General features: G+C 35.7%; 1 protein-coding gene across 8 annotated transcripts in view; it reads left to right on the forward strand.

The window, feature by feature from the left end:
- The first annotated feature begins 247 nt into the window (after positions 1-247).
- Positions 248-24150, forward strand: part of LOC126924841 (aryl hydrocarbon receptor nuclear translocator homolog) — a 46875-nt gene continuing 22972 nt past the window's right edge. For 3 of the 8 annotated variants that reach the window (XM_050739758.1, XM_050739757.1, XM_050739760.1), the window contains exon 1: positions 3909-8093. In XM_050739758.1, coding sequence (XP_050595715.1) covers positions 7864-8093 — 230 coding nt within the window. In that variant the 5' untranslated portion in view covers positions 3909-7863. Of the gene's footprint in view, positions 492-1330; positions 1395-3907; positions 8094-24150 lie in introns of those variants that run through there. The other 5 variants (XM_050739762.1, XM_050739761.1, XM_050739763.1 and 2 more) reach the window with 4 other exon arrangements.

A 24150-nucleotide genomic window follows, 5' to 3' on the forward strand; every position in this document is an offset into this window, starting at 1 on the left:
CATATCTGAATGCTCTTAAATAATATCTAAGAATCGATTGTATAAACGATTAGTTATTCTTTTAATACTATAACGAACAAAAGTATACAAAAAGTAATGGAAAATTTTGGGATATTGACACGCGTTCTAATCTAAAAGCTTGGATATAAAACAAAAAGACTAATATTTATTAATTATTTACATATACATATGTATATATATAATTCGACACAGAACGTTTTCACGAATTGGCCAGCAGATCGCACTGCGGTCGATGTAATTTCACTTCTCGTGGTCGAAGGCTTGAGGAAAAATAAAATTCCGAGTAAAACTTCAAAATGGCGCGACTGCTGAGTGTAAACACCCAGTTTTGATGTTAAGTAAAGTGAATTAATCGCGAAGTGTTCGCGTGAAAGTTCGATCGACTGTTACATCCTTTTTGTGTTTCACGGTGTAACAATCAAATTTTACCTGAATGTTCACTGTATCCACGATCGCCCATTCCATACCAGGTAAGTATCGAAATTGTTTGACATTGAAAGTATTTTCTCATTTCATCCAATTTAACCTACTCGCGAATATCTTATTAAAAAGTTTTTTAGAATACTTATTTTCTCTTGTGAACAGTGTTTATATTGAAATTTTGACAAATTCCGAGCAATTGTAAAGTGATGATGTCCAAACGAATTTTAGAACATCTTTCCCTAAGTGGGACGTTTTTCTATCATAAAATGCAAATTATTTTCTGTGTGATTTACTATGCTTAACATGCAAATCTGTTGCTCTAGTATAGTACGAACGTCTATATTCTTTAGTCTATCTTTAAGTAATGATTTTGGTGACAGAATGTGTATAGAGCTATATGTATAGTTTTGATGCACAAAAATGAAGCTTGGTTAGAAATGGGTGAAAGTTTCTGTAATTCTTTTAATCTGTCTAGGTAGTAGCACTCATAGGTACATTTATATAAGTATTATAATTTGTACACAGGGAATGTTTATGTACATTCATATACTTGCAACTGTGGATAAATACAACATTGGAGATCTATCTCATTCTTTATTACAGTTTATATATTTTTGTATATAATGTGCAGTATATAATGTATATAATGTGTGTAGATTCTTACATATATAAATTTTTCATAAATGCATATACATTCACAGTTTAATAATCGTTAAAATTTGAACAATAAAATACCAAAGAAAACAATATACGCATGTATATTTATTGGAATGATATTACATTCGTAGTACTTTATGGAAGCAGTTTATATATTATCTCATGTAAAATGAATATAAAAAATACTTATAGAATACCAATATCATGACAAGATCTTTACTATTTGTAGTTGTTTTAGGAAGTGACCCGAACAAGATGACGCAAAAGCGTTGTGCTGGCATGTCACATGTTGGGTAAGTCCTAACGAAATTATTATTTTTTTATTTACCACAATTGCATTCATCAAATACTAGTTTATTAGATACTATTCAAATTATCTTTCACATTTTCTAATTAGTTAAGTTTTATGTTGTTGTGTAATTTTTTATTCAAAATTATTTTTTTAATTTATTAAAACTTAAATACATAATGATTGAGTTTACTATATAATGAATGATTAATTATTATTATCCAAATTAATTCTACATTTTTCAATTAATCAAGCACAAAGCTCTTGCCTAATTTTCATTCCCAATCTTGCTTACTTCTAGTAATCAAATATCATTAATTATTCTTATTACTTTTATTGTCATTACTATGTTATTACTGTGTTTTAAATTATCTTCTTTTTAAATTAATTAATCATTTGATTTTTAAATTAATCAAGTCTTCGTTTTTTATCAAATTTTAATTGTAAAAAAAAATTAAAGAATGGTAAATAAAATTCTGGGATTCTTAAATATTGATTTATTCTAATTTAATCTAATTTTATTTGTATTAAAAATATTCTGGAATTTTTTATTTCTTAGAAAATATTTTGTAGGAAGGTTTTGTTATTAATGTTTTATTTTTAACAGACAGTGTAATACTTTTGTCGACACATATTGTGAATTGAGGAAATTTTGAGTCGTTCTCGATTAACACGATTCCAAGAAGTATTACAGTGGCAACAATGAGCCGGGCTACGATGTCTGGCACAATGGTAGGCGATTTTCTGGGTTGTCGATGCCCGCTAATATTCGTTCGTACAAGCGGTTGCGACATCGCGCTAGAAACATTTCGTTATCGTAAGTGTTGCATACCTTTACCTCCGTTGTAAACGGTTCTCGAACGTTACAACGCCTTGAAATGGCTCTTTGAACTGGGCATTTGCACGTTAATCGTCTATAAACGATCAGCAGATAAGCTTCTTGTTCATTGAAGCGGTAAATTTCTTCAAAGATGAAAAAGATACTGTGAGTAATCATTAGAAACTAAGAATTTTAGTAATACTAATGAAATTCAATATTGATTTTTTAATATAAATATTAATTATTAATAATTTATTTTGTTTTATTAAAATTATATACAATTTTAGATAATTTCTTCAAAATTCTTAAATTTTATTTATTGTAATTTATTCTAATTTAAATTTGTAAAATTAAAAGATTTCCCTTTTCTAGATTTCCTTCCTAGAACTTTAAGACTTTTCCTGGAATACCAAAATTTTGATTTATCCCAATTTAATATAATATTATTTGAATTTAAAAAATTCTAGAATTTTTAAATACCTCTATCTTTTTAGGTTTCCGCGATATGAAAGTAAGATTTCCTGATTTCTTGAAATGACATAGCAAATTAGTATTCCGTGATTAATTTTATATAAAAATTTATTAGGAAGGCGTTATAGCCGTTTCAGCCGTATAATCGTTTTAACACAAAAAGATTGCAAGCTGTAATTGTTTATGTTTATACAAAGTTTGCCCTCTAGCTCATATGCCGCTACAGTTATTTTTCTTGGGAAAAGGAAGTTATGCAAAGAAAAATAAAAATGTAATACCGCTTAAATCACAAATCACTTATAAAGAAAATCATACCGATATTATATAAATGTCTATTACATAAAATATACATTATCTGAAACGATAACTACAGCAATGATTCGATGTAATAACTTACTTCCTTCGGTGGCTCTCATTAGCCTGTCTCCTTTTATTCTAATAATTCGTTTCATCTGTCTAATAAGTAACACAATAGGCAAACAAAGTTTCCTATTAGAATATTGCTATCTGTCGTCTTGATAGAATTGGAAACTACAAATTTTCATTTCTTTTCATTTGGTTATCCAAATGAAACCAGTTTCACTTGGTGGACAGGTCGATTGAGTGAAAAGATCAAGGAAATTCTCCCGAAAGAAAATCACGAGCATTATTGCAAATCTTTCACAGAGGAGAGATAGCGCGGAACCTCTGAATCTTCTATGGAATTTCATAAGACAATCGTAGGAGTTCTAAGTCCGCGACATTACACAAAAATTTCAAATCCTCTACAAATCAAAATGCACCACAGAAGCACTAAATTATTTAATGAATCTTTCCAAGAGAATTAAAAAATAACGAGAAAAATTTAAGAAAAAATCCTACAAAAGCTCCAAACCCCCTAGGAGAAGCTAAAATCAAAGAAGATACCAAAAATTCTATTTTCTCTAGAATAATCTTCAAAATCTTCTAAAAAAAAGAGAGAAAGAAAAACAAGACCAAAGAAATCTCCAAAGTTCCACCTTCTCCGCGAACATCATCGTTCAAACTTTTCTCCATTGCGACTTCACACCGGCAGGAGCGATCCTGATCCTGGTCGTCCTCCTCGTGAGCATGTAGCGTGCGGAACGAGGACGATGCATCCCGGTTAAAAGTCATGCTTTACACAGTGGCTGTGTTCCGCGGCTCTCTGGTGGGAGAAGTGATAGTCCTTACCGGGGTATAGCACAGCGGCACATTATGCGGCTATGGTGGAATCAGTCACTGGCGAGTTGTGGGTGGTGACTAGTCGGCGACCCATCCGTCCGAGTAGGAACGTGCTTCCGCGTTTTCGTTCCTTTCGTTTCGTTTCGTCTCAACCGTACCGAAAATCGCGATCAAAAACATCGATCCGTCGATCGATCGTCTCAAGTTACTCTCGAGCACGTGCCGTCGCGTTGCCTCGCTTCTTTCACCATAGTATTTTCTTTCTCAGAGTATCTCGAATCGTTTCATGTTTTTGGACGTCCGGACGAAATATAATATACGTAAATATATGAACTAAACGTTTCTTTTCAATTATGGAAGATTGTTCATCGATGGTGAAAGTGCGACGGTGAAGTTGTAATCGTGGCGGGATTAATTATGAGAAAGGTTTGGACGGCTTGGATTTGAACTTCTGCAGTTTGATGGAGGTTTGGAGATTTCGTGAGTCGTGGGGTTGTCGGAGGTGCATTTGAATATGTGAGGATTCTTTCGTGGGAGACTCGTGCCTTGTTTGGCTTTGGTGGAGCTGAAGATTCTGATGGGATTGAGATTTGTATTTTGTGTGAAATATTCGCGAGTTAGTGCTGTTGATCGAGAAGATTCTTCGAACAGGCAAACGTACTCTCTTTGATGAACATTATTTTGAAAGCAAAGAGCAAAAATAAAACTTTGTTATTTACGTTTGGAATAAGATCGATCGAGAAGATTCCTTGAGTAAGATGGAAAAATATTTCCTTTGCTGAAGAAGGCTTTATTATTTGCATTTACTGGAAGAAGTAATATTACCCTGATTACTGGAACTAATCTCGCAAGGCGTTTGGTCGATTGTCATATGACAAAGCTGGAGTTGAATTTCTGTTTCAAAAATCGAGCTACAATTTATCGAGAAGAAGTCGAGCCAGGTCTCCCCATCGGTTCTAATGGAGCCAGGAACGAGAATCTCAGGTGAAACTTTGTCTGTAATAATGGATGTCATTCAAGGGTCAATGGTGTAGATTACTTGGTTCTCACGACGTTCGAGTGAAAATATTTTGTCTGCAAAATGACACCAAAGTTGCCAATATTGAACAATGTTCGTTCCATCGAGTTGTCTTTTATTCTCATCGAAGCTTCCTGTAATCGTGCCAGAAATTGGACCTTTACTGAACTTTAAGTGAAAACTGGATCAGTATTCTGAATAATCCAGTTAAAAATCCAAACTTTGCAGTTTTTATGCAAATTTTTACAGAAATCTGTCTATTGTCAAAATATTCGTTGTTGAAATAGCAACTTTGGATTACGGTTTCCAAATAGATATCAAGTTACTAGAAAAGCTGAAGATTTCGTGTATCTTGAAGAACAGAGGAGATCCTTCGCAATAGCGTTGTCCAGACACTCGAAATAGTTAAAAAATCATCGACTCGACATTTTATGGAAATGATTGTTTATCACTGAAATATCCATCGTGGAAGTGCAACACCGAATTAATATCCAAGTATAATTAATAATAATATAATTATTATTGCAAAAGTGGAGATTCAAAATATGTTGAAATATAGCTGAAGATTTCCAGCTCGAGGATTGAATAAAATTCATCAAATATTCCAGATACTGTTATAGAGCCATGTATTCAACTTTTCACAGAAGTAACTATCTCTTGTTAGAATATTTCTTGTTAAGAATGCAACTTTGAACAAGTCAATGTATAATTACATTTAGTTACAGCAAAATCTGAAGATTTTAACTATCCTGAAGAATGAGACTTTTCGCAACAACATTGAGCAAAACAGTTATTGCATTATCGAAGAAATATTTATGACTGGAAATTCAACTTTGAAAAGTTGCTTAAAATTACAGAGAAGTCGAAGACTCAGAGTATCTTGAAAAACAGAACAAATAATAAGTTTGAAATATCCACGATAGTATTGCTGGAAAAGCTGGAATAAAGGTTGGAGGAGGCACGGATAATTCCTGCGCGCGTCACCCATAAATACCTGTTGGATCTCTGGAAAAAAGTCACTGGGGATATCTACGAGCAACAGGCCTGGAATATCTGGCAGAGACAGGCCCGCCGCGTCGCTGTGAACCGGGTGTAAAGTATCAAAGATTCGTCGAGCATAGATCTCTGCTAGAACCAGATGACGAGAAGATAACCCTGGCCAAGGTGAACGAACGGTCTCCACTTTTCCCATTCGAATCTTCCAATCCAATACGAATTACACATCAATGGAATTGCCATAAAGATGATCATTGAATTCTTACCAATGAAACTGTTACAAAAATCATAAAATAAAATAATTTTATCAAAAGCTCGATACAGTAGAAAGGATCTTCTACTTTGAAAATTGAAGCCACCAATGAAATTCCTTTGAAAATCGTCGAATAAAATCACAAAAGAATTCTGTTCTTGGAAAAATCATTTGTTGCAAAAATCATAAAATAAAGTTACGAAAATTTGGTACAGCAAGAAGCGTCGAAAGATTCAGAGATGAAAGTCATAAAAGTGGTAAAATAAAATTGCAATAACTCGATATAGCGGTAAAGATGAAACTTCTGCAATAAGTCGTGTAACTATAAAAGTAAAATTGAGTGAAACTCTACATAGTAAGAAGGATATTTTTGAAAAACTATACAAAATAACGTGTGATGGTTTTAGATTGCAAGAAGTTGGAAGGAATTATAATGAAAGAAATTTGTAAGAAGATTGTCGATGAGAAGAGCATGCGTTTCGAGTTGAAGCTGAGAGTAGACTAGCTTTGGACTGTAAGAGAACTGTGGAAGATCCAGGTAATCCCCGTGGACACTTCCTGTGCAATCTGTGGGCCATCTCGAGATTTCGCGATAACCGGAGGAATACATGGAGTAAAATTTCTTTTAAACTGACCACGTAGAATCTCGTACTGAGATTAGAGGTAGCAAGATGATGAACTGATTTAACAACCTTTATGAACAATTTCAGTCTACTGTACGTGGTTGTGAGATTCAACTGTGACAACTGACTTTTCATAATTTGATCGAGGATTCAGGGATATTGTCTTGAGGATTCCAACGCAACAGATGATTGAGAAATATATGTAGGTTCTAGAACTTACTTTATAAGCAAGATTATCGCTGATGTCAGATAGAAACTTTCAGTAAAAGCTCAGCATAAATCCATGATTAATGAACACTCTATGAATAATCCAGAAATGAGTCTGATGTCTGTAATCTTTGTAGAAGTCGAAAGAAATATTTTAGAATTAACACTGTAACGCTAAATCTCTGGATAACAGAAAAATGCTGTAACTTCGGCATTCCCAAGACTCAGAATAATAATTACCAATCAGCTTACAGAAAAGTCTTTAATAATTAACGAAAATTTGTCACCAAAACCATACAGTACGCCGGAGGAATTTAAAATAGCGAGAAAGTTTTATTACTGTTAAGACTGTGAAGAAATCTTTATTATTATTCAAAGACTTAGTGCTCGAAATGAATATTTAACAACTTCTACATGAACTAAACGAAATAGAATTTCACTATCCAACACAATAAACCCTAAAGCCATGAAACACTGACGAATGAAATATCTTCGTTCAATAATTATACCGTTCAAAATGAATATTTAATATTTATCACACCAATTAAATGAACTGATATTCTGCTACCCAATACAGTAAACTCTAAAAGCATAAAATAGTGGTAAATCTAAAAAAACATGTTTATCGTCGTTCAGTAACTCAGTGCTCAAGATGAATACTTAATATTCATTATATGAATTAAACGAACTAAATAATTCTACTACTTTAATATAGTTCAAACTTTAAAAACTTAAAATAGTGGCAAGTTAAACTAATTTTTATCATCGTTTTATGTGGATATCTAATACTCCTTATACGAACTAAATGAAGTAACATTTTCTGGGAGGTGTTCGGTACGAGTTTTTGGTGTTGATCACAGTGGCAAAAAGGCCGACAAAATAGAGTACCCTGGTGGTAGCGGTATGTATGGGGGCGGGACGGGTGGTGGCGGGTATGGGGTAGGTTTGGGCCCAGGAGCGGGTCCATCGCATTACATACCCTCCGCCACGTCCGTCGGCTACCAATTGCCGCCCCCGCCGCCTCCGCCGGCGTGTCCCAGCGCCGGAGGTCAGCTGCTCTCTTACGGGCCTAACCTGTCGCCCCATCATATGCAACAGACCCATGGGGACGCGCAACAGTCGAAAAGAAGGAGGTAACTTGTGTATTTCGATTTTTTTCTTACATTCCTTTGGGGCGCCGGATTTTAATTCTGCTACGATCCTCGAATTTTAATACTCGAGTCTCTATCATGTTAGCGACGAGAAGGATTTATAGTGTTTCAAGAAAATGTTCGACGTAAAATTGAGACGAAGAAACGTACCAGCGACGATTTTTTTCGGATTTTAATCGAATTTGAAATATTATTTAATGTCAAGAAACAACATCGGGTCGGAAATGATGGAAAGAACGTAGTTGAGTTAAGACGAGTGTGAGAAGGGCTTAAGAGTGTTGAAGATTAGCTGTCGAGTGGAAAACAAATTTTAATCTGTTTAATGTGTTGTAGTTTGGCTTTTAATTCGTTTGTAATTAAGAGAGATCAGAGATAATCTTGATGGATAGGTGGCTTGATTTTGCGGACGGAATGAAGTTAATATTTTCAGTTACGTAGGTTAGTTCTTTGAGTATTTAGTATGTTCATTGTTAGAATTTTCGTTGAAGAAATAGGCTGTTTTCTTAAAAAAAGAAACCGCGCAGTTCGGCGTAATCGATATAGAATAGTTATAATTAGCACGAGAAGATGGCCAAGTGAATTCTTGACCCATATGCTTATGAAGCTGCCTTGGTCTGGTCTTCTCTTTGATTAAAAAGATGCGGCCTTATAAAAAGAAACGCTGCATCTTTCCTTTAAACAAAGAACTTGCATTGTGTTACAATATCATTATGTGAATCACTTCCACTATATACTTCAACTCATGATTTGCTTACTAACACTCTAATTTCCAACACCTTGATATGTCGTCTGTAGAAAGATTTAGAAAAATCAATCGAATACATAATCGCTAAATCCCTTTGACTTTTTACGATTGAATTTTTCTTTTCTTACGACGAAAAAAATGACGATTAATTATATCTTTCTAACAGGAAGAAGAATAGGAATTCGCAATTGTTATTAACGAGTTGTTTCACAACAATGCAGCGTTATTAGAATAAAATAAAATAATACCTAAAAATATTTATGCAACTATTGACCATTCGGCGGTATAATAAAATGAAGGTTTTAGAACGAACAATTTTGAAAATAATTATACATTTCTTTATCCTCAAGATTTCTTGTATTTCTAATATTAGGGAAAAGAAATGACAGAATTGAAATAATTACAAATAATATTACGACACATTAAATCTCAACTCCATAGAAACTTCTATTCCGCTAATTCTATCGGAAATTCCAACAAGAAACGACTACATTCTCGGATCTATTAACAACTCATTCCTTTTTCTATCTGTTTAGTTTATCTCTCCTCAAATCGTTCTCGATAGAAAACACGTGGTCAAGTGAGTACCAGGACATGAATTCTAAATTGTAAATGACTATTCTGCATGTTTAACGAAGGAAATAAAGTAAAGAAGGAGGGAAAAAGAATGAGATCGGAAAGGACAAGAGAGACTGGCAAAAGAATTCCAAGCTATGCTGCGTCGTGTTCGATCTAGTTTCACGTTGAAATCGTGACCGTTGTTCTCGCAATTGCTTATTGAAATTGAGAGAGGCAAGCGTGTGTTAGCGGTCATGGATTCGCTATTCCCTTAAATCAATAGCCCACGGGGGATACTTCTGCGGTTACCGTTCGGGAATTTCTTCTATCAGACCATTACCGTGTCGATTTATGCCAGATAGATCGGACAATGAGGATTATCGCGAAAGTAATCCGGATTTCTAACTGAACCACTTCGAGGATTACTCTATGTGTGTCCTTTCAGCGAATTTTTATCCTTTCTAGTTCGAAGTATTATCAGTTTTCTTTCGTTTCTTTTTTCGGTGGGAGAGGGGGATTTTTATATTTACATTATGATGGAACATAATCCGAACAAAAGTTAAAGAGATATTGGAAAAATGAGACAAGTCTTATTGTTAGCGAAGGAAAGTTTAGTTCTCTCTTTTTCTGTTCTATGAATTCTTTTAGAGTATTACAATAGTTTCAAGTTTTGCCATTTTTCTTCCTTCCTTTTGTTATACTTTTATAAAAACTCTGGTGGAAATTTGGAGAAAAGATTAGAAGAGTATTGTAAGTAAGTATTATATAAAAAAAGGAAACAGGAGGTGGAGGTTTGGTAAAGGTAATATTAATCTTCTTCTCTGTTCTATGTTAGTCCATTTGCAGAATTTCGTTGGTTTCTACATTTCATTTTTGTCGAGTCATCTAAACGATTAACAAATCCAACATTAAAATCGAATTGTTTAAATCGATCAAAATCATTAACCGTCTCTAAAACATCTATGTGCTATCGAAACTATACGACTTTGCTATATAAAACTTCCGAAATTTCTCAATTTGACCTCCTTAATCCACATTGATCGTTGATACGTTCGCAAACCTATTAAAATGAGTTAAATATGATCAATGCCTTGTATTTGATTGCAATCGTTTCCTCAAACTCTGAACAATCAAACAGTCGAGTAAAATTAAAATCGCCCTGTTATCTCTGAAATTAATCAAAACTCGATTAATGTTTTAAGAAAGTATTAAATCTACAAAATCGATCTATTTTGATGATGAAACAGGAAACTCGAAATCGTGGAAAGAACAATGTAAGATAAGAGGACAGAATCATAAGAGACGATTGAAAGGAGTGCCTTAATTGGCCAAGTGAACTTTGATACGGACGACGATCATCGAAATAGCATCGTCGAATGCCGAGTTTCTACATGAGAATTATCACGTACCGTGTTATCAGTGACAAAACAGTCCCGTCGTATTGGTAATAATTTCGCGTGGTTTGACGATTGGCCAGAAACGGTAGCTACTACTGTTGTTTTTGAATCGAGATAGTTGGATTATCGGCCAAATCCGCGTAAAAACAGCGTGGACCGTCGTAAAATCGCTTTACCGTCATCACGTGGACGGAAACATAGAATAGATAGCGAATTTGAAAACGTATTTACAGTGCGCTAATACCATGTTACTCTGGTATTTTTATTCTTTTCTTCTTTTATTTCATTTTTTTCTCGTCTTATTTTTAACAAGGATTTCTTATTTAACATGTTTACCGTGACTGTGGTCATCGGTTATGATTACGTCGGTTACCAAATTTTGTTAGAACGATTAAAACGAAATAAATTTCATGGACTAACAAATTTCCAGCGATGCGACTGACTTATATACTATTGTGAGAAAAAATGTGCAGATAGAATATAATATTTTGCAGAAACTAATCAACGTTAAAAGATTAGGAAGTACTGTACTATTTGTCAAATGTGTTATTCGAATAAATTTGCGAGAAAGGAAATTTCAACGGCTAAGAATATGAACTGATAACTTTTAAAGCGGTTTTAATCGCTTTGCTACCTTTTTCGTATCTTTAACGCTTGCGATACCTAAATTCAGCTATTCAAATTTTCTAAACAAATGATAAAGTCTTCTGGTCTATATAGAAATTTTTCTTTACATTATCGCAATTTTTGTAATTCTTATTGTTTCATATTTCTCCTCCTATTTACTATGCTTACCTATTTTTTTTAATTAATCCACTCTTTACAATCTTCTTAATATTTTCCAAATCTTCTCTCATTTCTACACCATCATAAAAAAAATCATAAAAAGTAACATTGCTTAAGTGAACACAATTAAATTTTTTCCAATGTGATCTTTAACCTACAACGTGTCGAACATAATACTTGTAGATGGTATGTAAACAGTTTATTACAAGATCGGCAAATTTTTACAATGATATCCAAAACACGTCGGTTGGACGGATTATAAATAATGTCACGTTTTGGCGGAAGTAAATTGCTTCATTATTGTACAATGTCTTGTGTAACCAACGGCAGAGTTCATTATATATACAAAAGGACTAAAAAACGAATGTGCGTACGCGTACGACTTCCTCATACTTCGGCCCCCCGATACCTCCGGAGTTATAATGTTTATTCCGTGACTGTTTTTCAATCAACGCGATATCGTTTCTACGAAATCTTTTCCCCATTTAATTTCCGTTTGATCAAAACGAAAGCACAGAATTTTATACGGCATAAATAGCACATAAAATTGATTTATCAAATTAATTATCGAAATTTATTAATTGAATGAATGAAATTATGTAATTGAACGAATGAAATTAATTTATGAAATTATGTAACTTAATAAATGGAATTAATTTATGAAATTGATTGTAATATGTAATTGATTAAATGCAATTAATTTCATCCGATACAGAAGACCAGAAAGGGTATCGAAATGGAAAAAGGAACAGACCAAAGAAACGAAGATGATTAAGAAACATCAGGCGACCTATTAGTCTGAAAATATTTCGCAGGAATACTAATGTGTTAATTCAAAAGAATTGCAAGAAGTTTGACAAAATTACAAATTTACCCCTAGTCTCGTTCCTCTTTCTAAATTAATTTCATTTATTCAAAACCACCTCAGAAAGAGGAAACTGAGCAGAAAAAGAAGATAAACGAAGAACACGAAATACGAAAGAGGAACATCGGATAACCCGTTTCGCTTTCCAGCTATTGCTATTTTCTATCTTCACACGTCGACAACAGGGGTATAAAGATCCCTTTGTTGGAAACGAAAAGAGACCCTGAACAGCGGTAGCCGAGCATTGGCATTTCTACGATCGCGTAAAAACTCGATCTATCGAAAGGGCAGTCGTTGCCGGTGGTAGAGCCGTGAAAGGGGCTTTTTTTTCCCTGCCGCCACCGCTGCCGCCTCCGCGATCCTCCACGCGGTTTTTCCATCGTCTGGCCATTATCCTCGCCGGTTTATTCTCACTTTCGTCGAATCCGACCGAGTCACGCTCCATCGACTTCTTCCTCCTCCTCCTCCTCCTCTTCTTCTTCCTGTTCCTCGTCTTCTTCGTCAACTACTGTTCCCGGACATTCTTACGGTTAGCCGCGTCACGAACGAATCTTCTCGTAGCCTTGATGATGTATCAGTCGGGGATCTGGCTAGTTTTTACGAGATCATCGTTGCCTCTCGACCATCTCAAAGAGATGGCACGAGAAGTGATTTGATTTTCCATGGATTGCGATTCGTTTCTGTTTCTCCGTTTCGTTCTTCTTCCTGTTTCTTTTCTGTGTGATGTTCTTTTATAATTCTTTAATGAGCGTTCTAATCTGTTAACTGGGTCGTTTCTTAGTCTAATGCTCTTTCGGAAAAGGAATTTAAAGCGGAAATCTGGTGGAAAGCTAAGCCAAATCATACTGTGCTAGGCTGAGACTTATTTGATACATTAAAATAGAAATGAACAACAAGATAGAAACTAGAGTCTTGTGTGGGTATAAAAATAATTTTTAACTATCTCCTAAACCTAATCGAAACAAATTTAAGGTAAATTTGATGTGAGCTATTGATATAAGAAAAAGAGAATAGCAATATTTTGATATGTTAGATCACCATATGTTGATATATGAAATACTAGTCGTTAAGTAAACTCCAGTATTTCATATATTTATAATTTGCCTCGAATACTAAAATAGTATACCTTCATTTATGACATTTTAAGACGATGCGATATTAATTACCAATATCTACCAAGGATAGAGATAACACTCAAAGGGATAGCGTAAATCAACACTATACCAAAAGAAGAAAAATTGTTACTTATAATACGTACCGGTATACTTTTATAATAAAAGATATTAATTTTCTACTTAAAATACATTTGTATGCCGTTTATTACCTAAGCTTATAATGAGCGAAAGCCTAACACAAGAATAATAATGGAAAGAAAATATTAACCGTTAAGCTTGATAAAGGATCAGAAGGGATTACAAAAGAATACATTTAAGAAGAAGAAACCACTTAACATTTTTCATAAACTCTTACCTTTTAAATAATGCATCAATAAATACATTAATCATCGTTCTAATAAATAAACCTGCACTTTTCAATGAATGGAGCTTCGCTTTCGATTGAAGAGTTAAATCTAAAATAAATTGGATCTTATGCAACAATTTAATAGTTAGATTGAACCATTAAAATAAATTTTCTTCGGTTGGTACGATATTTGTAACAATGATTCTTTGTTGAGATTTTAATTCGCGTATGTTAGACGCAGGAATTATTCGTCTGTAATACGTTAATTTTGCTGAACAATCATGGCTCGTATGAAGATGCGTGTCGATACACGTTGTATGACATAAATATGCATTACGCGGTGCGTTTAGCGAGCGTTACTAATAAGCAGTTAATTATGAACGAAAATAATAAGCACGGCCGCCTCAATCTTGAAACATACTTTTCTCGTCGTCTGTTCATCCGGTTCAACGACTCCTCGAGAGAAAAGCGTCTATTGTGAATTAGATGATATATCGAACGATTTGTTATCATATTAATTAGATAAAGTTTTTATTTAGGATTTCGTATACAATTACGAAAGATAAAGATAGATTTCTTTAAATTAAACATTTTTTTAATTTCAACATTCGTAGGAAATTTAAACGTAAAACATCTACCTGATGCTATAACACGGAAAAATATAAAAAAATATTCATTATGACGTTCAATGTACATAACAAATTTGTATTTACATTCAATTTCTTTGATTGCGTTCATAAAAATATGAATATACAGAAATAGTCCATCAATAAGAGCAATGAATAAATATTACGCGTATAAATAAATAATGTATATATAAATAAAGAAACCAAATTTTTCAATGAAATTCAAAGTTTATTTTAAAAAAGGTACAGCAAGTTGTTCAATCAAAATGTATTTCGCCGTTGCTTTCTATAACTTTGAGTCATCTATCAGGTAAGTGATGAATTGCATGGTGGAAAAATGCTGCGTCTTTAGACAAGATCCAATCGTCAAGTGATTTTTGTGTCTGATCTTCTAATTGAAAGTGGGTATCGGACAAGGCGCGTTGCATCCGACAATTAGTAATCCGAAGGAGTAATGTCTAGCGAATAAGCTGGCTGCTGCAAGACGTGCGGAGCAAGACTCATTATGACGTCTTTCATAGTAGAAGCAATGTGTGGTCCATCGTCGTCACGCGGCAATTTCACAGAACGTCCTTCTTTTTTGGTGCTAATTTGTCATGAGGTGATATTGCCAAAATCCGCAATCACTTAGTTGTCAACCTAATAGATGGATCAAAGTCCATTGAATTTCATTAAACCTTGAAGTCCATTGAATCTTTGAATTTCATTAAAAAGATTAAATTATTCGTTTGTATATTTAATATAATATCAAGTACATCGCAGATTAGATGTCTGCCGCCGATGGCGAAAAATGTCTAAATGTAGAATAAAAGTGTATATATAAAATATAGAAATTGAAAATAAATTAAGAGATATGTAAGATTTAAAATTTACTAAAGTTCATCATGTATCAGTATGAAATTTTCTGTTATCCGCCATTATTGTATACCGTCCTAAAAACAACAGGGCCGAGGCGAAGAATTCTCGAGTGGTTAGGATGTTACGTAACGTAATGATCTGGTAATCGGCCGCGTGAATTCGCGAACGGCCACAAATCTCTACTACGTGACGAATTCCGCGAGCACCGGGTTTTGTTTGGTCGACGCGTACCACGTTAAGCTGGTTGGCATTAGGCGGACAGCTCGTGGCTATCATCGGAACAGCTTGTGTTTCCTGCATCGTATTTAAGAGGAATCCACCGATAACACTATCCAGCACAGATTCTTCTCGTTGAATTTTTATCGTTCTCTGATAATCCTCCTTCAAGGCTTCTTCGCGTAAATATATTCCATTTTACTCTTTAGTAAATTTGTGTACGTTATTTCAATAATAGCGATTATTTATCGTTTGAATCTATCTTTAAGGATCATTTTTTCGAAAAGTTTCTTATGAAGAGAAAAATACGGAAGAGTCTTACGATTAAGAGTTTCATTCTTGTATCAAACTCTTCCCCCAAAGCAATACGAATCTTCTTATACGTTAAAAGGAGAACGAGACTGGGATATAAAAATTCAAAGACCATAACGTAGTTAAGAAAGCTTGTTACATAGATAGCAACTCTTCTTTCTCCAAACGATGTTCAGAACAGAGCGAAACTTCGTTAATTACATCCCCTCTTAAAAACAACCGACCACCCACTAATTAAAAAACTTTTCACCCGGCAACCAAAATGTGGCCTAAACAGCCTGGAAAGTGGCGTAATCGTTCTTAAACGAGCGTGTAATAACAAAAATGAGAGAAAAGAGCGAGATTATGGGTAGAAAGTGGGAGCTAGAGTCGATAGAGCAGTTACACGGTGCATGAACAGGGTGGTAGCAAACGTTCGGCCGGCAATTAAGCGGATCTCCCTCTAATTTCCTCTTCCTTTTTGCGTTTTGGTCGCGTGACTTTCCGCTCGAGGCGAGCCCCCTATACTTGTATCGGAAACAACAATAAGAGTTTCCTCAGCCGTGAGAATGTTCCCCTTCATCGTCGTTTTCGTTCCATTCTACCGTGAAGCTCAAACCCCGATTCTCGTCCACTCACATTGTATCTTTCGTCGCGGTCCGGACGACCTAAAACGACCCAGAAATTTTCTGGCAACCGATGAAAATCCACCCTTCGCGCGAACGTGCGCTCCGATGCTTTCTTCTCCCTTTTTGTTTCCTGTGATTCTATTGTTGCCGGGAAGTAATTCCATTCGTCGAACCGTTCCGCTATGATTAACGAACTGAAACGATCCAGATAAATTGCTCTATTTTTGCTACGTTTTTATCGAGTAAAAAGGAAGAGAGGAGAGTGTGAGGAGATTTTGGTAAGAGGTGGAAAGAGGCGTGAGTGATCGGTTCATTGAATTCGAGGGTGAGAGTTCCTGTGAGGGTGCAACAGGTATTGGAGCGATGTTGATGACATTGATTCTGACGAATACTCTCTGACAAGTTTTTTAATGTACAGTGGCTATAGATAGTATTGATATACCATTGTATTTATTATAGTATTTACGTACTAATTGATCAGTCTAAGTGGTGAAATATTAATTAGCTCTTACGTAAGTAGTACACCACAAGTTACCAATATTTGATACCATTATTTACTTATTTTTCTACTTCACGTGTAAAATTTCGCAATTGAAAGCCTGGTATGATGTAATTGTATCGATTGTAATTGTGATTTGTCGTTCATATAGTAAGATTTCACGATAAGCAGATTCAGTCACGTGTCACCAGATGTGCATTTAATCGAGTACTATCCTAAAATTTCGTTTCAATGAATGCAGTTCTATTGTACTATAAATCCGAAGCAGATGATGTTTAATACTAAAAACAAAGAACATTAAATTAAATCATTTTGAAACAAATCACTCGTCCTCTATAAATATTTGTCACTCAAAGATTTAACCTCCAGTTATCTGATGCAAATAGTCCAAACTCCTCGGCGAAGCTCTACGAAATCAGTGGAATTCTATCTATGTGAACTTTGGAGACAAACACTTTGTATAATGAAAAGTCACCGATTATTTCCATTACCAATGACTGTTCCTTCGTACAAAAACATTCAGATAAGCGCTAGCCCAGACAAGTTTCAACAGAAATATAGCTTTAATTGGGTATTAACTAAAATTCTATTCCGATAAATAGAGCTCTACTATAAATGCAATACAAATCACAATTGATACTAGAATAAATTAAATAATCCTGAAACGAGCTACTCATCACCTACAAGTATTAATCATTCAAAGGGTTGAATCTGCACTTAGCTAATCCAGGTAACCCGAGTCTCCAGCCAACCTCACTCTACTCTACAGAATCTTGTATAGCGATCGTGGCTCGCGGAAAACTCGGTGCAAGAAGTCGGCGTATGTACAAGAAGAGGGTCGGCAGGAACGATCGGGGAGGCGGTGACCAATAAGGTCGGCGGAGAACGGATAAGAGTCCCGGAGTCGGAGAACGATGGACCGCCTCCTGGGCCCGTTCCCCGGGCCCGCCAATAGCTTCGCTCTTTCCTTTTAATATGCGAACACTCGCCGCCGTTCGATCGCCGTTCTCCTAATGAAAAAAACTCACGCTACCTACCGCCTAGGTGTTAGATTTCTGGTCACCGTCGCTGGACATTTCTGCTCGCTTGCGCTGCGCCTTTCTTACCCTCGGCTCACGTCGATTCTACTTTGGTTTCCTCCTTTCGATCCTCTTTTTAGGTTATGGCTAACCTTGCATTTCTCGAGACATCGTTCATGGGGTATCGTGGCCGAGGTTAATTGGAATTAGTGTTTTATAGAATTGTCTAGAAACCGATGAGAGTATGAGGATATGACATTTCGGGAATTAGGGTGCATTAGTTTGTTGGATGTTGGAGGAGCTTCGCAAAGATAGTCGAAAATTCGGTAATGTTCTCGTCACGTAATTTCAATTTAAGTCATGACTAAGTCCTGGATCTGGAAACGTTGTTTATGGAGTGTCGTGGTCGAGGTTAGTTGGAATTTGCGTTTTGTGGAATTGCTTCGTAGTTGATGACAGGATGAGTAATATTTTGGTGGTTTTTAGTGAAGTACTAGCTTCTTTGAGGTTGGCGAGATTTTGGAAAGATAGCAAAAGATTCGGTAGAGTCTGTTGATTAGTCATTTTATTTTAAGTATAATTGCTATTGCTTCATTTTGCACGTCTTTTCGTCTGCGCTATTTTATCGAACTCTATGAAGAATTGACCCTACAGGACCGTAATGTTTGCATGATCCTGTATACGAGGCAGATCAGTTGCATCCAAAGTACACGGCTTGGGCTGCAGATACGGGCCGAGTGTCGGACGTACTACAGGAAGGAGCCTAGGTGGATGTAGCACACGTGGACGTAGAGGAATGGCGAACGTAAATGTACGAGGACGATCGCAGACAACGAGCAGAAAAAGGGGGAGGAACAGGGGGACAAGGGGGTCAAAGTCGTGACCACGGTGTCGAGCTGGAAAAATGCAAAAAGGCGCCACCGTAACCTGAACAGAGGCCACCGTATCACGTGACTCCCCTTCTTCTTTTGTTTTTTCCTCGAATTATTTCGGTCCTCTGCTTTCATTTCGTAAAGCTCTTAGGTCTTACCCTCTTTGTCTAATTTCGTGTATTTTATAATACAATTTTTGAAAGTTCATTATCTAACCCATAAGCAGTGGTAGCTTTTCATGTATTATGAATTTTAAATATTTCTGTTGATAAACTAATTTAAAACTTGAAGTTGAGTACTTGATTAAAATGTGGTGTTAAGTGTTTCGTTCTGAAAGTTAATTTAAAAACAAGTATCGCGTCTATGGAAAATATCTCTGAGTTGAAGTATAGTTTGTCTGTGGGTCGCGCATGTTTTTCAGATTGAAAAGATCCAAAAATTTCTCAAGCTTCCAGCCGTTCTCAGAATTGAGAAATATCGTGATCATCGAATAGCTTTCAATAACAATTCGATACCTACAGTAGTGCTTATTTTGAGAAACTTCAAGCAGTTATTTTTCGGAGCTGTATAGAAGTATCGGAATTGATTAAAAAAATTAAAAATATAAAAATTCGTCGAGTCATGAATCTTCTTATTTATCCCGGTACTTGTCCTATAAAATCGTCGAAAAAATTCCAATAAGAACGAGATTAATAACCGTGTTAGTTTAATAGAGTTACCTAGATAATGTACCGTAGGAGTTAACGAAGTAAAACTTGATTAATGAAGATCGTTACGCTTCGTTTCTAGAAACGTAAGATTTTTGGTACGATACAGTCTACAGATTTGAATATTTGTAAAATGTTCTCTTCTATTCTATCAACTCCATCATCTCCTCACCAATTCATCAACGGTATCCCCACTATTCTTCATTCTTCTCCTCTATTATCTTTATCGTAATTGATCTCGATCGACTACCTAAACATTAACGTGTTAATATCTTCCCCAATCGTCGAGTTAACAAATCGATCTCGTCTCTATCAAAAACAAACGAATCAGAAAGAAATCCCTGAACGTACAAGGCGACGATCGTTGCTATTCGCCGCGTGTTAAGATCGATCGCAACGCGTGTAACGACGCATCTCATTAACGCAAGCCGATACGAAGGAGAAGAGGAAGAGGAACCGGTCGAGGAAAGGTTATCAAGACATTATTACGATCCTTATACGCAGGATAATGGCCGATCAGGGAACGTGCTGTTCCCGGATTAACGAAGCTATTATTTGTTGTTTTTGTCGCACGTTCCTGGGATGAGATTCGCGCGTTTGCAAGACCGTTAAGAAGCTCTTCGTTTTATGTTCGAACGTTTTTGCACGGTTGGGTAATCGTACATGGTGATTGGGAAGATGTATTTTATTTTTATCGAGAGAGAGTTGATCAGGTTGTTTTATATAATAGCAATTGTAGTCTTGGATCTTTTGTAGAATTTTTACACAATTTAATTTGTAACGGGTGAGATCTAGTTGGGATTGTTTTATATCATTGGGACCTTGAAATTCTTGTAGAATTTTTATACGAATATAATTGAGAAATTTGATAAGTGGTTCGATTAAATTTTGTTTGAATAAATTTTACTTGGATTTTATTGGAATGAATAGAAAATAAAAATATTCAATTTATAGCCGGAAGGTTCGGTTAGATTCGTTTTACGTAATTTGTAAGATTTTTATGAATTCGATGTGGTAACTAAATTTAACTTAATCAAATGTTAACTAATTTTCATGAAAACAAAGGGAAATATGAAAGATATATAATAGTTTTTAACAATTGATTATTGAAATGTAACAGATGGACCAGAATAATGAATAGAAAAGAATAAAATAAGTCAACAAGAAACGAATGAAAAATAAATAAAAATGAACAAATACAACATATTTAATAAGCTAGAGCAGTGCAAGGGTTGGAGAACGCAATAATTCCTGGTTCGTAACACAAAGATCTAGCGTTGCTTGCTTCCGATGATTTACTAACCAGATAAGAAAGATAAAAATCAGAATCGAGACTCCATTCCCACGGCGTTCGTGGCTACAAATTATCGAATGCTCCAAGATCCGAGAAATACAGAGATTTGTGATCTGACTGCAAAATCTACACGTGCGCGGTCCCCCTCTGAATCACTATACTAGACACTTTCACCGTGTTCTACCATCGATATCCAAAATGTCGTTACCTACGATTTCTAACGCGTTCTCCAAATCGTTTCAAATAATTAAAATAAATACGATAAATATGAAGGAAAACGATCATTGAAAATTTCATTTAAAGAACACGAAAGAAGAAAATAATTAATATGAATTATTAATTCCTGAATTATATTATTGCATCATAGGTGATATCTAATAATTTTACATTTGAATTACAGTACTGAAATTCTACTCAAATTCCAGTTGAAAAAAATATAAAAAAAGATTTCCTCGCAGCACCTGTTTGTCCAAAGTATGGCCTAAATTATCTACAACCTATGACTACAAAGACGACCAATTAAAATCTAACACAAATAAGCCATGCCCACAGATCAAAGTGGTTGACTATACTTTAAAATTTAACAAAATTTTTTAAATCTCGGTATATTTCTTCGTTTCACGTGAACTTCACACAATTTTGCACTTTTAGATTTCCCATAAGTGCATCAAAGTCCACAGTCTATTTATATAATTTCATTGGTTTCCCCTGTTTCATGGAGTCAACCGATTTGTCAAACAAACAGCTTAAATAATCCCAAGAGCCCTCCACTATCCTCACTCCTACCACCCAAACGCGGCAAATCTCCTAACCGATCTCCGCCACGCACCGGGCATCAACGTCTCAATGAATCCCAAAATCCCCTCCCTCTGGGTCCCCAAAAGCGGCGGCCTCTTACGGTGGTCGAGAAGATTCGGGCCCATGTCCGGGGACACCGCGTGTTCCCTGGCTACCAAGCATGCATACGTATCTGTTAAGTCGACGTAATACCGCGAGCCGCATCATTATGTACTCCATAAGTCTCCGGGTCCTATCGTCTCTCCTCGTCTCGCTGTGTATCCGACTCCTCGTGGCAAAAAAAAGAAAAAGGAGACCAGAAAAAGAGGTTCAAAGCTGGCAGACATACAGAGCGAGTATAAGGAAAGGGAGGGGAAGAGGGACGGTGAAGGAATATGGGGCCTTCTCGTTGTACCCGGATACAGTACGGGCCCTACAACCCCCACCGCCACCACCTCTGTTACCTATGGGTAGAGTGGTAGGGGGCAGATGCTGATGCTGTAGCACAGTGTAGCGTTTGCCAGGGCAGAGGAAGAGAAAAATGTATGTATGGGCAAGGGAAGGGGATGGAGGAAGGGGATCTCGGTTTTTCGCTCAGGGTCAGAGGCGTACATTAGAGATGGGATCAAGTATATCGCAAATAGGCTCGAATATGACTAGAAAGTTTCGAATAGATATCGTGGTACAGTTATGAAAGTGTATACTGGCCGAAATAGTTAAAGGATCGCTGCTGTAAATTGAGAGTTAGGGTTGAGAGTAAATTAAGCAATCTAGTTATGATGTAAATTAGGTAAATGGGCTCAAATATGACTGGAAAGTTTCGAATAGGTAATAAGGCGTATTTATGGGTATATACGCGACTCGATATAATTAAAGGATAATTAATACTAATTAAGAACTAGGGGCGAAATCGGATATATGGTGAATTTGAATATGTTTGAAAAGTTTCAAATAGGTTATACGATATAGTTATGAATATGTACTGAACACATACCGAAATTGATCCCATCCCTAGCGTACATTAGCTTGATACAGTAGCTTGACGATCGACTGGATTTGTATATGTAGTAGTGCGGCCAACGACAGCACAATTTTCTATCCTGTGCTTAATAGAACCGCTTGATCGAGGGTACGCGGCTGACACCGGAGTAACGAGATGCCAATGACGGATTTACGATGCATCCTTCACTCTTCCTGCCATTTCACGTTTCCTCTTTTTCTTCTTCTTCTAAGTCTACCTTAATTAGATCATTCTTGTTATTGACTCTTATTCTTTCGTATCGTCGTTTGATTTTTTCCTTGGACAGGGTGGTTGAGAAATATTTTTATTTTAATATTCCATCTTGAAAGATTTTCATCTTAATGTTCAATCTTGATCGGTTACACTAAGAGAACCTTAATCAAGAACAAGTTAAAATGGGGAAGATACCAGGCTTAGAAACGCTAAAGTATAAATCAAGTGTACCTATATCTTTCGTACCTTGGTCAAATCAGTACATTCACACCGGGCATGTAGTAATTTGACAAATTAACATTAGTAGCATATATTCTTCTCTGAAGAACGAAGACGAAGACAAATTGTTGATTAGGCAAGAAAGAGAACGTATTGCCGAGAACAGATGCATATATCAAAGAAGGGATTATACCTCTAGTAAGAAAAAATGAAGTTTTTATTGAGATATAGAGGAAATTGTAAGGTATTCCCGACTGTATCGATTAATCAATTATAAAGTGTGACTTTTACGATTTAAAATTAATTAAAAGAATACTCGAAAATATTTCAATAATTTACATAGAATATTCCTTGACCATGTTTTTCTTTTTTTTTCTTTTTAGAAAAAATCTTGTTTTATTATATTTAATTAATACACGCTTTTCCTTACCTAAAACTTCTGAAACCCTTTAGAATCTAATTAAACGAATATAACATCACACGTATCCAAGAATCCAAGTCTGTGCAATGTTTAAAAATTATATTACTGCATTTACAACTGATAAATGTTTCGTGACTCATGAATAGAGGTATGTCTCATAATTTATAACTTCGAACCTTTGCTTAATCTGCAATTCCACCCCGCATAACTGCGAGCCTATAGAAAACTAAAGCCGAATAGTATAGTAGAACCAAATGTCGTAGAATAAACGGCCTTGACCAGGCAATATATTTAGACCCGTCTGAAAATTACAATGAAATTCATATCGAAATCCATATTTATCCTTCAAACTCGGCCACGTGAACGCGACTTCGTCACCATAGTGATATAGAGAGCAGAATGCTCGCGTGAATATTGCATGAGAGGGTCTTCTCTATTCGCGCTTACTGTTACACGAACGATCCAGATTTGGGGAAGTTGGATAGGCGACGGCCAATTTTGTAAGGCCTCGTGTCGCGTTTGGTAATCCGGAAGTGATTACACTACGACGTATCGGCGACGCGAC

This window comes from Bombus affinis, chromosome 15 (assembly GCF_024516045.1).
Source record: "Bombus affinis isolate iyBomAffi1 chromosome 15, iyBomAffi1.2, whole genome shotgun sequence".
Taxonomy (NCBI): domain Eukaryota; kingdom Metazoa; phylum Arthropoda; class Insecta; order Hymenoptera; family Apidae; genus Bombus; species Bombus affinis.